This window comes from Phycodurus eques, chromosome 18, assembly GCF_024500275.1.
Source record: "Phycodurus eques isolate BA_2022a chromosome 18, UOR_Pequ_1.1, whole genome shotgun sequence".
NCBI lineage: Eukaryota > Metazoa > Chordata > Actinopteri > Syngnathiformes > Syngnathidae > Phycodurus > Phycodurus eques.
In genome coordinates this window covers 1,693,741-1,709,643 of record NC_084542.1, presented here as the reverse complement: position 1 = coordinate 1,709,643, position 15,903 = coordinate 1,693,741, and the positions used below count along the sequence as shown (strand labels likewise).

Below are 15,903 nucleotides of genomic sequence, written 5' to 3'. Positions count from 1 at the left end.
GGCTTGCCGCTCACATGCAGTCCTTTCTCCAGATTCTCTGAAATTTTTGATGATATTATGGACCGTAGATGATGAAATCCCTAAATTCCTTGCAATTGTACGTTGAGGAACATTGTCCTTAAACTGTTCGACTATTTTCTTACGCACTTGTTCACAAAGAGGTGAACCTCGCCCCATCTTTGCTTGTGAATGACTGAGCCATTCAGGGAAGCTCCTTTTCTACCCAATCGTGGCACCCACCTGTTCCCAATGAGCCTGCTCACCTGTGGGATGTTCCACACAGGTGTTTGATGAGTATTCCTCAACTTTCTCCGTCTTTTTTGCCACCTGTCCCAGCTTTTTTGGAACGTGTTGCAGCCATCAAATTAAAAGTTAATGATTATTTGCTAAAAACAATAAAGTTAATCAGTTTGAACATTAAATATCTTGTCTTCGTAGTGTATTCAATTAAATATAGGTTGAACGTGATTTGCAAATCATTGCACTCTGTTTTTATTTGTTTAACACAATGTCCCAACTGAATAGTACTTTTAAATAATCAATTATTAAAGTGTATGCTCGTGGAAAGCAAAAAGGGGACCGTGGAAGTGGAACAATCAATGTGGTGCATGTAGTATGACTAAAATAGGGCGGGACGTGCGTGCTCTTAAAAATGTCCCTTTTGTCAATATGCGTACAGTATATAAACACAGTCCTTAAAAAAAAAAAAAAAAAAAAGAATTAACATTTGAAATTCAAATAAGCTGTCTAACTGCTTGGCTCTGTTGGTCCATACAGTTATGTCTGTTTTCGGAGAGTAACACATCTTTTCTCTGTAGAGTTGTGCAGTTTAGGCAAGGTGACCTCCGCAAAATAATTGCGGTTTGGAAGCAGATACCTCAGGTCAAAAGTTTCCAACATGTCGATCTTTATTAAAAAAAAAACCTGCTTTTGGAACGTATAAATGGGTAGTATGTCTTTGTGTTCTGTAAAATGTTCGGCGCGAGTGACTGTGATGCCTTCCACCGGGCTCGTTTCTTGTCCAAGGCTTGACATTTCTTTTTCTTTGAGGAGCAGTTTTGCCAATAATTTCTTAATTTGAGGAGCAACTTTCTATTTTTGAGGAGCAATTTTTTTGCTGATTAATCGCAGAGGGACCTGAAGCAAGGGTTTTAGTAAATAATGAAAATACGACAGTATAACAGGGGGAATTGAATGTAGGTCTGCAGCTAACAAATATTTCAGTACTCAAGTGTCCTCCTGAAAATTCTATCGCAGAATCGAGTATTTGGATAAACTATATTTTTGCTTGGTTAAAGAGCAATTATGAATACAAAAGAGAAAATAAGACCTTTTCACTAACGTACCTTTTCAATAACGTACGCCTTTATATATATATATCATATGTAACGGTTTTTATTTCTTAAATTAATGTTGTGCATAAAGAAGGCATTAATTAAAAAAAAAAGCATTAACAGCCTTTGTGCATCTTCACTTAAGCAGCTAGCATTTTAACATTAGGTTCATGGCTGTCCTTTTATGAGCTTAGACCAGCTGATTAGGAATGAGACAAATATTCTTTGTACTACAACAAGTTTCGGAAGTGTTCAATTTATTCAAACGAAAATCACGAAACCTCGAGCAAACAAATGTTTCCTTCATCTGACTTCACAAAACCCCTCATTGCATTGGTCCATTACCCATTTTGCTCTTATTCGTTCGTCTCTGGCCACTTTTGCCATGTTTTTTTTTTTTTTTTTTTTTACCTACTTGATTCAAAGTTTTGCCACTTACAGATCATCAGATGGTAGTATACAATACTGGCCATATATCACACTGTGACTACAAAGAGCAAAAGCACCTGTAAGTAATCTTATGGTTCCATACAGTACTTGTTAACTTCGTAATAAACAAAAGCCACACACAGTGTTGGGAAAGTTCATTTTCTATGCAAACTAGTTCAAAGTTCAGTGTTCCAAAAATTAACGAGGTAATATTTATCCCCCCCCCCCCCCCAATGTGTTTGCCGACGGGCTAATACCGTCAAAATACTGGCATTTCATTTCTCCATTGTTGCCACCCATTCACTCCACACTAGTAGCCAGCTGCAGCTTTCACCCTACAATCTCAAAAACATGAGGAAAAACTTGTTGCTTCAATGGTCTTTTTTTTTTTAAATGAGGAACTAAAACAAAAACAGGACTTTTGTCCTTAATGTGCAAACAAAAACATGCAACACAGTATGACAGGAACGATGGTGAAAGGACATTGATAACTTTGCATTCCTAGCACCTCTGACTGACTATATTAACAAAATATTTTAATTATCTAGTCTTATATTACCAAAAAAATAAATTTTATATTATAACTATGTTTAAACAGTGTTGTACCTAAAGCATCCAGATACAAATAATAATTTTCTGAACAAAGAACAATTTCTCCCATTTACGGAGTGTTGCTGAACGCACCTTGTGGATGTAAACATGAATGGCGGCCACACGGAATCGGTTGCCAAATATAGAGTCTGTCCACCGACATATGAAGGCTCGTATATAGTGTGTTCAGGCGTGTTTTGTCCTGTAAGTCCCTAACAAAACCTGACAAACTCGAAAGAAAGTTGACTTTCATTACCGCTCACAGACGCCAGAAAGAGCACATACAGTGGGTACGGAAAGTATTCAGACCCCCCCCTTAAATGTTTCACTCTTTGTTATGTTGCACCCATTTGCTAAATCATTTAAGTATTTTTTTTCCCTCATTAATGTATACACAGCATATACAGCATATTGACAGAAAAAAACTGAATTGTTGACATTTTTGCAGATTTATTAAAAAAGAAAAACTGAAATATCATACAGCCATAAGTATTCAGACCCATTGCTGTGACACTCATATTGAACTCTGGTCCTGTCCATTTCTTCTGATCATCCTTGAGATGGTTCTACAGCTTCATTGGAGTCCAGCTGTGTTTGATTATACTGATTGCACTTGACACACACCTGTCTATATAAGACCTGACAGCTCACAGTGCATGTCAGAGCAAATGAGAATCATGAGGTCAAAGGAACTGCCTGAAGAGCTCACAGACAGAATTGTGGCAAGGCACAGATCTGGCCAAGGTTCCAAAAACGTTTCTGCTGCACTTAAGGTTCCTAAGAGCACTTCAACCTAATAACTTCACTTCTACCTCCCACACATTGGTGACGTAAATTTGTGTCACGTATGCCTCTGCATGGTTCCATCTTTGTGACCGTCTCCACGGTCAAACTGATTCACAGTTTTGCTTTTCAATGTGTTTTTTGAGGTGCAAAATGCAAATTTTAACTCTGCAAACTGCAACGCGAGACCGCATAATTCGAGCCTTGGTTGTCATACCGAAAATGCTCTTATTGTGTGTTGGCAGAAATAAAATACGCTAGTCGCTTTTTGTTGAAAAATAGTAAATAATAATGTATCATCAGCATAAAAATGGAGCATCAGGCAAATTATCACAAAGATTATTCTAATAAATTGTGAACAACAGTGGCCCTAATATGGACCCTTGAGGCAGGACCTTTTGAACTGGGAGGAAAGAGAAAAAAGACACAGCGCCCTGGACATCTAACTGAAAAAACTATTTGAGAACCCCGCACGCACACAGAGCACAGGCCAATGTAATGTGTGTCATAAAGTTTAGAGTTCTTCCGCTCTCACTCAAACACCAGCCGTGTATTCCCCTCCCCGCCATCTTGTCCAGCAGTTATTTAATCTGTAGAGGTTAGGATCCAATCCTTTTGGATGCATGTGAATTCATGGGTTGGCACTCTTTCTTCTTAGCGTGTCTCTTGCTTTATAGACTGGCTGTCTTTCATACTGTACAAAAAAAAATAATAATAATAATAATTACTCTTTATCCCCTTCTTGTTATGGTCGTCAAAGGCTTTGTACTGCCAGGATGTTTCCTTCATTGTAATATGAGAGCTGTCCTGTACAAACATTTACCAAGATGTGTTTAGAATGACCCTCGCTCATACATGGATACAACCACACACTGGCAGCTATGAAGTCATTGGAACTGTAGCAGTGGCTGGGATGAGCAGTGCCAGCATTGCTGACCCAGACTTAGGGCAAACACATAATTAGTTGCTTCCTCTCTGTGTAGTCAAATGTACTTTGAACATTTAGGGTGAAAAATGTAAATTGTGTCATACTGATTAATAGGTTTCTAGTCACCAAAGCAGAAAGGTCCGGTTTATAACACGGATTTTATCAATTCACAAATGGTCTCAAGTGGCGCAATTCAGATATGCGTCATGGCAGCAAAAAAAAAAAAAAAAAAAAAAAAAACACATGACATTGGATACCTTCAGTTTTAATCAGGCCTCTTACAAATCAATCCATCCATTTTTTTGTACCGCTTATCCTCACTAGGGTCGCGGACGTGCTGGAGCCTATCCCAGCTATCTTCGGGCGAGAGGCGGTGTACACGCTGAACTGGTCGTAGCCAATTGCAGGGCACATTTAAACAAACAACCATTCGCACTCACATTCATGAGTTTGCATGTTCTCCCTGTGCCTGCGTGGGTTTTCTCCGGGCACTCCGGTTTCCTCCCACATCCCAAAAACATGCATAGGTAGGTTAATTGACAACTCTAAATTGTCCGTAGGTGTGAATGTGACCCTTCATGCTGGACCTTTTTACAAATCCTCCCCAAAGGGTGGTAAACCAGAAACCTGCATTTATATGAAATGAGCTTCTCTGTGTTTGCCCCACCATGTGAATTTAGCTAAACAATATGAGCTTTCTAAACAAGACTTAACTTAATATACTGTACACTTTGGGTACTCTGGCCATTTAAGATGGTATTTTCGCATAGTTTCCCTGAGGAAAAACGAAAAAGCATAAACAGCAGCATAAAACGAAATAACTTTAAGCTAACCCAGAAAATAATTTACCGTAGTAGCGAGTAAAATAATAATAAAATAAAATAATAGTAATATTGGAAAAAAAGTTTCAAGAAAAATAAATACATTCATGGCTAAAAATGTACCAATGCTTTTAGCCATTACTGTATTGTCTTTGTCTGTTATTATTGTCTTCAAATCATCTCATTATTCGATACTAATCTCAAAAGAGAAGCTTGGCCTTCTTCAAGCACAATTCAGCTATTGTTGTCCAAAATACTGAAGTGAGCCCACATAGCAGCACTACAGGCTGGCACTTTTTATCGTGCATTTTTTCCCCCCCGCATTGGTTCCCTGAGGAAATAACACTGACTCAATTTAAGTGAACCCAAGTGATGGCTGAGGAGGCGAACATGTTTAGACAAGCCTGGATAAGAGTCAAGCCGCTGCTCAGCACTGCCTCCTGCTTTCTAACTCTCTGCCAGCTATCCCAGACGTGAGCTGAGAAAGCAATGGCTTCATTTTCTTTGCGCCTCCTCATGTGGAGCATCTTGTTTTAATCTCAACACTGGTCTTGTGCCGTGTATAACCACAAAGAACATAATGTACCTTTGACTGTAGTATGCTGCAGGAACAGGATCAACAGCGCGGTGTCTGCAACACCTCAGATGACTCCTCAGCAATGTTTGTGAGGGAGTCATACTTACCAAACTCATCGTTCTCCTTCTCTCTGTACCAACTGACATCACTTCTTATCACTTGCATTCAAGACTTTGAGCTGTTTGATCAACCCAAGAACCTTACTGATGCTCCTCCTCCATAGTTGTTGCTGTAACCCTGCATACACTATACTCGGTGTCAACTCTTCTTTCTGCGAGGCGTTCGATAGAAGGCTACAGCCACTCACCATATCATGTTCACCCTTCCTGATTATGACCAATGGAACCATGAGCCTTCACAGCTTAAAATTAAAAAATGCAAGATCAACCTCAACATAGAAGCTTGGCATTCTTCAAGCTCAATTCAGCTATTGTTGTCCAAAATACTGAAGTGACCCATTTGCCTCATTGATATTATAATGAACTATCTTAGGCAGGGATGGGCAACTGGGTGGCATGCGGCCTGTGAGCATTTTTGGGAGTGGCCCCTCAATTCATTTTTTAAAATATATTTTAAATATGCAAGAAATGAGGAAACTTGCCCAACGCCCACACTCAGAGTGGCCCCTAGATTAATAATAATAAAGAAAAGTTTCCTCTATTTTAACAAAGCAGTTTTAAGTTGTAATAATACCATTCACCCCGAAACAGCTGACATCACTTACTGTAGTGCCAGGAAGAGAGAGTCATGATGCAATGGCCAAGGCTGCGGTTTGAGAAAAGTTGACCAAGAAAATCGTGCCATGTGGCCCCCTGGTAACACTGACAAAAAAAATTGTGGCCCCTACCATCATTTTAGTTGCCCATCCCTGATCTAAGGCTCTATAGTGAAACCATATGATGTTCTATGTGTCTGAAAAGATGCCGTAATAAGATAACAGGACAGGTAGTGCAACTGTGTGTTCATGCGGTATAATGATAACTTTCTTCCTCATAACAGTCACAGTAGATGCATGCATCCATATCATTATCAAATATCAACTACAGGGTTTAATGAGACACCCAGTTATGGGGCCTTTTGTGATATATGCATTTCTTGAATTATATAATGGTATCGGTGCCTGTCTTTTATTTGATGCTGGATGCTAATCACCCGATGCTGATCGTTTTGTCATGTGGCAGGTCAGAAGACATGTCTCCACCTTCACGGCGTGTTCCCATATATCTATATTCCATATGATGGTTATGGACAGCAACCAGAACTATACCTGCGTCTGGTCGCCTTCAGCATAGACAGAGCACTCAATGTTGCCATGGGGAACCCTGCCTCTGATGTCCAGCACATCTTCAAGGTGGTGCTTGTTTCTGGCATGTAAGTACCCAAATGCTTCTTTCACTTGTCCCAAATAACAGTGTCAAGTAGAACTTAAAAACCTAAATGCCGCAGATCCTTAAAAAGTAATAAAATTATATTTGGAATATGCTGTCTTCCAGGCCTTTCTATGGCTACCACTGCAAGGAGAAACACTTTATGAAGATCTATTTGTATAATCCACAGATGATCAAAAGGTAAGATTACAGGCCATTTGAATGGTATTCGTAAGGGTTGGGAAATTTGTGCGTACATTCCGCCAGAACTTAGTAGAAGCTAGTCACTTGCTGTATATTCAGTTGTACAAATTGTGAGAATGGAGAAAGCCCATGGGATGTTTGGTTTAATTTGTAATCTGTACTGTACAAAAATCTTGAGACACATTATCTCTCAATCATTAGGATTGGAGAAGACAATTTAGGTTGGATTTCCATTGCATGGTTCAAGTGACAGTGTAAAAATCGATCGATCGATCGAATAAAACGATTGAATAAAACCTCCACTGACAACACAAAAAATTGGACCTGCAGGTTTAGTCACCCAGCCCCCCAACACCTTTTTTTGTTCATTTTACCAAAATTTATAGAAGTTTTTTATGAAACTGCAAATGATTTGGTCTCCAGTTAAAAAAAAAAAAAAAGGCATTTTTTTGGCATGTCTGGATAATTTTACTGGAGAAGAACTTCCGTTAACTGACCAACACAGATCCCTGACTTCAACCCCATCAAACACCTCATCCAACATCACTGACCTAAGACCCTTACAAATGTTTGTTGATAAGTCATGCTTTGACCTTGAGAGTGGACCCATTTTCACCATGATGACAGAACAGAAGACTTTCTGGAAAATAACTTTTGTATGTATATCGCGCAAACTACCTTTCCTTCTGCTCAATGTACTTGCCAGTATATTTGGATTATAAAAATGGATAAGACACTGTAATCAACAATAGGGGTGGGTGATATATATTGCCTTCGATATAATTGTGAATGTTGCTTTAACGATGTGCAATTTGACATTATCGAGTGTTCTTACTGTCTCAAAAAGAAAAGAACCGAACGGGTGCATGGACGGCGTAGGAGGAAGCACATGAAAGTACTCATTTGCTGAATCAGGGAGCATGATTCAGTCATGTGACTCGGTGGCAAGCAAAACCAACATGGATGAACTAAGAGTTATAGATCACAGCGGTTTCACTATTAAACTCAAAACACACACAAAACACAGCAAGAAGTGGAATTTTAAAGAACATTTAATTAAATCCAAAAGGGGGAACTGGAGGGTAACATACAGAGAGAAAAAATAATAATGGTAATAGAAAGAAAATAGGCATGCGTAAAGACAAATAGGACATCGTGTGTTGCTGTGAATTGAAACAGGAAACAGAAACAGCACACGGCGGTGAAACGGACACAAACACAAGTTGATTATTTCAAAAGTAACAACCATCGATTGAACACGAAGCCTGAGCACATGTTCGGTAGTAGTTTACTTGCGGTTAGGTGGCTAACAGCTCTCGGCCGACATTTTATTTTGTCATTTTTATTTTATTGATATTTATGCTGTGGTTAAAAAAATGAAGGTTACTCACTACTTACTCAGTACTTGAGTAATTATTTCACCGTGTTCTTTTTACTGTTACTCAAGCAATTTTTTTGGAGGACTACTTTTTACTTGAGTCACACTATTGTCAAGTAACAGGACTCTTACTTGAGTACAATATTTGCCTCCTCTACCCACCTCTGGAGCAGACATCCTCTATTGCTACTCATTACGTTTCAGCAACATTTTTGCTCATCAGATCAGCCAGTGTCGTATTTGTTGCACTGGTCTTTTGTATTTTCGCTTTGAAGTGCTGCGGGTCGTGGCCCTGGTTGTGGTCCCCGCGGAACCGCGACGCACACGTAAAATCGGCGAAAAGAGCTGATCTGCTAGTACATCTTGTATTAATTGGGAAACGCGCCTACAATTATCTAATTAGTTTACAGATGTTAATGTTAAATGTATTCAGCAACGGAGCGATGTTATGTTATATCGCAACACAGAATGAACTAACTTAAAATTCAGAAATGCCCAATAAAAGCAGAAAAATACAGTACTTAATATTTTCCTGGAGGACGTATTTGGGATTAGCCTTTGAAGTTGGTAATAGTGAAAAATGAAGTGAAAGAGAGAATGATTTTAGTAAATTTTCCAGAATGACAGTGGTTAAAGAGGAGGGTGCTATTCATGTGGGACAGCGAGAAGCAGGCATCATGTGCAGGTGGAGATGGGTTGGAGGGCAAGACAAAAAAGCAAAAAAATGAGGCAAATTTTAAATTTGTATGTCAACATGTACTTGAGCGGTGTAAATACGTTTTTCTGCGTTAAGAGGCTTCCAGATTGCTTAATTTTATTTAAAAATCAAAAGAAATATCTGCGGGGGCCCGGGAGATCCCCCCCCAGATCCCTGTGTGTGTGTGTGTGTGTGTGTGTGTGTATATATATATATATATATATATATGTGTATATATATATATATATATATATATATATATATGTGTGTACATATATATATACATATATATATATATATATATATATATATATATATGTGTACATATATATATATATATATATATATATATATATATATATATATATATGTGTGTACATATATATGTATATATATATATATATATATATATATATATATATATATATATACGTGTATATATATATATATATATATATGTGTGTGTGTGTGTGTGTGTATATATATCAGGGGGGGGGGGGGGGGGGGGTCATCTTTTTCATGCCTTTGGTGTTTGCATGTCTGAAAATAAACACTGTCTATCAATAAATGTCCTGGGAAGTAAGTAGAGATTTACACAGGTTATTTTTTTTATTTTTTTAGGATATTGTCAAATTATCGTTGTCTTAAATTTTTAAAAGAATATCTTTTTTTTTTTCCCCTGCCACCCCCCTTTTTAATTTTTTAAATTTAATTAAATTTTTATATATTTTTTACCTTTCCTGTTCAGCGACATGCCCTTGCAGAATGGTATGCCTTTTGTGCTGGAACAGTTTTACTGTGCAACAGGGAAGTTTGAAATACTTCCTCTGCATATTTTTTTGTTCATTCATTTTCCGTACCGCTTATCCTCATTAGGGAGCCTATCCCGGCTATCTTTGGGCGAGAGGCGGGGTAAACCCTGAACTGGTCGCCAGCCAATCCCAGGGCACATATAAACAAACAACCATTCGCACTCACATTTACACCTACGGGCAATTTAGAGTCTTCAATTAACCTACCATGTATGCGTTTGGGTTGTGGGAGGAAACTGGAGTACCCGAAGAAAACCCATGCAGGCACGGAGAGAACATGCAAACTCTAGATAGATAGATATATTTGCTTTGCTTTTGCTTTACCTTATTAGTGAATGAACCCCCCCACCCCTAAACATTGTCTTTATGCCAAGCTGTCGGATTTGTATATAGAGTATTGAGTGTCATAATGGTGTTCCTTTTGTACTCCAGTTTGCAGATCTCGTTTCAGAACGTTGTTTCTTGCAGGGTTTGTGAGCTGTTGCAGAGCGGAGCAGTGATGAACAAGATTTACCAGCCCCATGAGGGTCACATCCCATTCCTGCTGCAACTCTTCATCGACTTCAACCTGTATGGCATGAACCTGCTTAACCTTGCGGCGGTCAAGTTCCGAGGGCCCAAAAACAAAGGTAGGGGACAAGGATCAAGATGTACGTGTGCATTTATTTTCTTTAAAAAAATTTCCCCAGATTACCTTTGTAGTGTTGCTTGAACAGATTGAAAGAAAATAACCTTGTTAGCTATATTTTAAAACATCATCTCATTGTCTCAAATCATTCCCAGAGTTAAATAAGTGGCATGCTTTCACTGACACATCAGCTTCAGGACACCAGTCAGCGAAACAGTATTTTTATTTGTAATGGCCATTTATGAGCAAAGGAAGATTATTTTACATAATTCTGTAAAGCAGTGGTCCCCAACTGCTAGGCTGTGGGCCATTTGGTACCCCTCCCCCCACGACCGGTAGACTATGCTTAACCCACCCTTTCGATGATTGGGATTGTTAACAGGGTCTGCAGGCAGTCAAACAAGGATCCTTCTGTCCAAATCTCACACCATTTCTGTTCATCAGTTTTCTTTTTGTACCATCCCAGTGAGCACCTACCACAAGCGATGGATGGGAATTCCACACTTAAAAAAAAAAAAAAAAAAAAAAAAAATCCACGCTTGACTTGTCCCTGACAAAAGGAGGCTCAAGCACCAACCAAACTGATTCAGTCAGTCAGTACTCCATGCAACAAAGAACCACATTACACCAACACTAGGTACAACAGTTTATCTCCTTTGTCCCCAAATTTCAAAGCTGCAGTTCTTACTACGGGAAATGAACGAATTATGAAAGGGGCTAGACTAATTATGTGCAGTTCAAGATGAAGGGAAACGTGACTATATTTTGAAGCCCATTACAGACACAGTACACACCTTTATAGTGGGCATAAAATCTACCTGTACTTGTTTTTTTAAATTTTACCGAAACTTTCCTTTAAACATTGCTGTCATAAATGTGACAAATAATACACACATTCAACAAGCTAGTGGTAACATAAACATGCCTTAACAGCAAAGATGTCTTTATTACTGCAATAATTCAAATTTGCAGGTTGCAAACAATTGTGGGAACCGTGTGGCTTTGCCATCGTCATGCTAGCGGCTACTAGCCCAAACTGGAGCGTCCCAACCTTGCTACTTTCCGCTATTCGGGTAAGAGGAATACTTGTTGCACGCCATTTTGCGCCGCCCCAGCTACCTATGAGCTACAGCTAACGCGACCAAATAGGATGCCGACCCGCGGAGGCCAACGTGCGCCTCACGTCAGTTGTCGATGCAGCATAATAAACTACATTTTTAGTATCAGATTCATTATCACGAAGGACAGACTGAGAGAAAAATAACCGGCAAATTGGTACGTGTTTATAGAGGAAGTTACTGTAATATACCATGCTAGATAGCCCTAACAGGGCCCGGAAACCGGAAATGAATTAGTATGTCACCGCCGCGCTACATCACTGGGGAAAATGGCCCTATAAATGTTAAAATAAATTTATTTAATAAATATTTATAATACAAGATATAATTTATTTGTCCCACAATGGGGATACTTGCATAATTTCAGCAGCAATAGTAGACACAGGAAATATACAAATAGCATGCAAGAGAAGACATTTGGCTGAAACTGCATCCACCATGACAAGGTCGATGCAATAAAATCCTTAATATTAAAATAACATATTGAAGCCATCATTCATTAACAATTATGATTACAGAATAATGATTATGTTGTGCAATTCAACAGTATGCAGAATTATTTTTTATCCAACTACTAAATATACTGCAATAACCGCCCGTGATAATCTCCTTGACATAATTTTAAAAATACGGAAAGTCAAACAAATTGTTCCGGAAGTGAATTTCTATAGGTCGGCAGTTCTCATAGTAATTTGATTCGGTGTTTCGACGTTCTCTAAATGTACATTTTCTGCCAAGAATTTTCATTTCGGTACATCACTAAAAATCTCTAAAGTATAGCCTGTTCGAGAGACGTGTACAAAATGAGTGCCCAAGTAAAGAACAGCTGCTCCTCCTATTAAATACGGGTACCAGTCTGTCTGTTGATTGCGTCAGTAAACAAGAGGGGCAAATTCTGGAACTAACGGACCTTGTCCTTTGCAAGAGGGGATTTTGCGTTCCAACCAGACACTACCATTCTGTCCGTTAAATCCGTTAAATTCTCCTTTCGGCAAAATGTGCCGTTTCGAACTCAAAATAGGCCATTTACGTGAATCGTATAGATCCGATGAGTTTTTCCTGGGGGTGGGGGGTCGCCGTCTCTGACATCATTCGCTGTTTCGTACTCCTTGAACACTGGCAGCTAGATCCATTCCACTCATCCACACACAGATGTAATTTCTGAATATTACTCTGCGGCGGACGAATATGCAGCCTGAGGTTTCGCCTGTGCGCTTGGGATCTGCTTTGGACAAGTCACAGGAGTTGACGAGATCAGAAAAAACACTTCCGCCACTTCTGCTACTAAGAAGTAACAGTACTTTTACTACGTTCCAATGATGTAAATGTCGTTCGCTATTTTTATTTATCAACTATTTTGTGCGCGAGACTTCGACTTTCGCATCGGGCGCTTTTTGCGGAAATCCAATTTAAGCACTATTTACGTTTAAGTCTAGTTCACCAATCAAACGACACAAGAAAGTCACATGACCTCACACAAGGTCTTCTATTGGGCTTCCCGGGCCTAAGTGTTAACACCAGATAAGTCAGCCCGGCCGATGAACAAAAACAACAGCTTTTTAACTAACTTCAAATTCAGAAATGCCCAATAAAAACTGAAAAATATTGTACTGAATATTTTCCTGGAGGATGCATTTGGGATGAGCCTTTGAAGTTGGTAATTGTGAAAAATGAAGTGAAACAGACAATGATTTTAGTCAATTCTTTTCCAGAATGAGAGTGCTTAAAGAGGAGGATGCTATTCATGTGGCACAGCTTGGAGCAGGCATCAGGTGCAGGTGGAGATGGGCCTGGCTCAAGTTGGAGGTCAAAACAAAAAGCCAAGAAATGAGGCAAATTTTAATCTTAAATGTGTACATCCACATGTACTTGAGCGGTATAAATAAGTTTTTCTGCGTGAAGAGTATTATTCTTTTGCCTTATTGTACTCTTCAGAGTCGTCCAGATTGCTTAATTTATGTTAAAATTAAAGAAATTCTCTTCAGGGGCCCGGGGAATCCCCCCAAACAAATGTTTTTTTGTTTTTTGTTTTCTTTTTTGGGTCACCTTTTTCATGCCTTTGGTCTTTCCATGTCTGAGTACTGATCGTTTCTATCACTGCCATGTGTTAGTGGCCTTATCAAAAGGTGGATAAATTGTGTAAATCCCCAGTGAAGGCCCAGGTACCAAATGCATGAACCACAATTGGTATTACACTCGCATTTAATGTGTCTTTCAGAGGACGTGCCAGCAGCGCCACACAATCAGACCCCCAGCAGTCATTCTAGCACCAGTCCCTGGAAGACCCCTTGCACATCCAAACTCAATGACAGTACCCTTGGGGGCACCTTTCTCCGCTGGGAGGAAAACACCATTCCCTGGTGAGTTCTACCAACAATGCATCTCCTTGAGTAATTGGTCCCTGAGAGTTTTATTTATCCATCTGCAATACAATATGTTCAGTTTTGGAACCACCACTTATTTGCATTTTATGTCTCTATTTATTGCAAAGATAATTTTGACATGCTGTCTGCGCTTTTAAAAAAAATATGCAAACTTTAAGGAGGATGCATCAATATTTTCCAATGTTATCACGAGGGGTGTAACGATTCATTTTGGCAGCGATTTAATTCGTCTCACAATTATTGGTTGCCGATTCAATTCAAGGACAATATTGGTTCATCGAGTACAATACGATACGAAACAATTCATGTTTTGGAAAGCAATACAGTAATGTTTTAGCCAAAAAATTCAACCAGTGTGACTGTGCAATAAGTACAGGCTCATTCAGCTGTATTTAACCTTTAAGCTCAGTACACTTGCATTAAAACTGTTTTAGAGACATTTCTTTAGGTACAATGTTTAACTTTTATGTGCAATACATTTTAATTCATTCATTAAGTAGTTTTTGAATTGTAAATTTATTTATATAGTGCATTTCATACACAAGGTAACTCAATGTGCTTTAAATGATTAAAAGCATTTAAAAACAAAGAAAAGAACCCTGCTTATAAACATTTAAAACAAAGAGAATAAAATAAAAATACAATTAAAACAGCGTACAGTACAAGAAATATTTAAAAGTGGAAATGCTCAAGAAAGCAAGGGGGGAAAAAGGTTTTTAACCTGGACTTAAAAACATGCACACTTGGGGCTGACATCAGTTCTGTTGGCAACATTTGTGTGCAGCATAATAGCTAAATGCTGCTTCACCATGTTTGGTTTGGACTCTGTGCTCTGTGGACTATTTAACCTGAGTCTGTCGATCTCTGAGCCCTACTTGGTTTATACCTGCCAAGCTGAGAACAATAGCACACTAGCCAACGACTTGAATACCTTCTACTGCAGATTTGAAAAGGACAGTTTCACACCCCACACCCACCCGGCCGCACGCGCGACCACAATCACACCTCTGACTTCTGCGTTAACTATCCATGAACAGGATGTGAGACGCATCTTCAAACAACAAAAGATTAACAAAGCGGCAGGCCCGGACCATGTGTCCCCATCCTGCCTCAAAGTCTGCCCGGACCAGCTCGCTCAAGTCTTTACTCAGATCTTCAATAGATCTCTGGAACTGTGCGAAGTACCATCCTGTTTCAAACGCTCCACCATCATTCCAGTCCCCAAGAAACCTGCAATCTCGGGTCTGAATGACTACAGGCCTGTCGCTTTGACATCTGTGGTCACGAAGTCCTTTGAACGTCTCGTGCTGGGCCACCTCGAGAGTGTCACAGGTCCCCTGCTGGACCCCCTGCAGTTTGCCTACCGAGCGAACAGGTCTGCGGACGATGCAGTCAACACGGGACCGCACTTCATCCTGGAACACCTCGACAGTGCAGGGACCTACGCGAGGATCCTGTTCGTGGACTTCAGTTCAGCGTTCGACACCATCATCCCTGAACTCCTTTCATCCAAGCTTCTCCAGCTCAGCGTCTCACCTGCCATCTGCCAGTGGATTTACAGCTTTCTGACGGGCAGGACACAGCAGGTCGGGCTGGGGGAGGCCACCTCATCCACACGCAGCATTAGCAATGGTGCGCCCCAAGGTTGTGTCCTCTCTCCGCTGCTCTTCTCTCTCTACACGAACGACCGCACCTCAGCGAACCCGACTGTCAAACTCCTGAAGTTTGCAGATGACACCGCTGTCATCGGCCTCATCGAGGACGGTGACGAGTCTGCATATCGGCAGGAAGCGGAGCGGCCGGAGCTGCGGTGCGGCCGACGCAACCTGGAGCTGAACACGCTCGAGACTGT

General features: G+C 39.9%; 1 protein-coding gene across 4 annotated transcripts in view; it reads left to right on the top strand.

The window, feature by feature from the left end:
* The window catches only part of rev3l (REV3 like, DNA directed polymerase zeta catalytic subunit), an 85,078-nt gene that overhangs the window by 20,791 nt on the left and 48,384 nt on the right, over positions 1–15,903 (top strand). For 2 of the 4 annotated variants that reach the window (XM_061704561.1, XM_061704560.1), the window contains exons 2-5: positions 6,645–6,834; positions 6,957–7,031; positions 10,390–10,550; positions 13,886–14,027. In XM_061704561.1, coding sequence (XP_061560545.1) covers positions 6,645–6,834; positions 6,957–7,031; positions 10,390–10,550; positions 13,886–14,027 — 568 coding nt within the window. Of the gene's footprint in view, positions 1–6,644; positions 6,835–6,956; positions 7,032–10,353; positions 10,551–13,885; positions 14,028–15,903 lie in introns of all 4 variants that reach the window. The other 2 variants (XM_061704559.1, XM_061704557.1) reach the window with 1 other exon arrangement.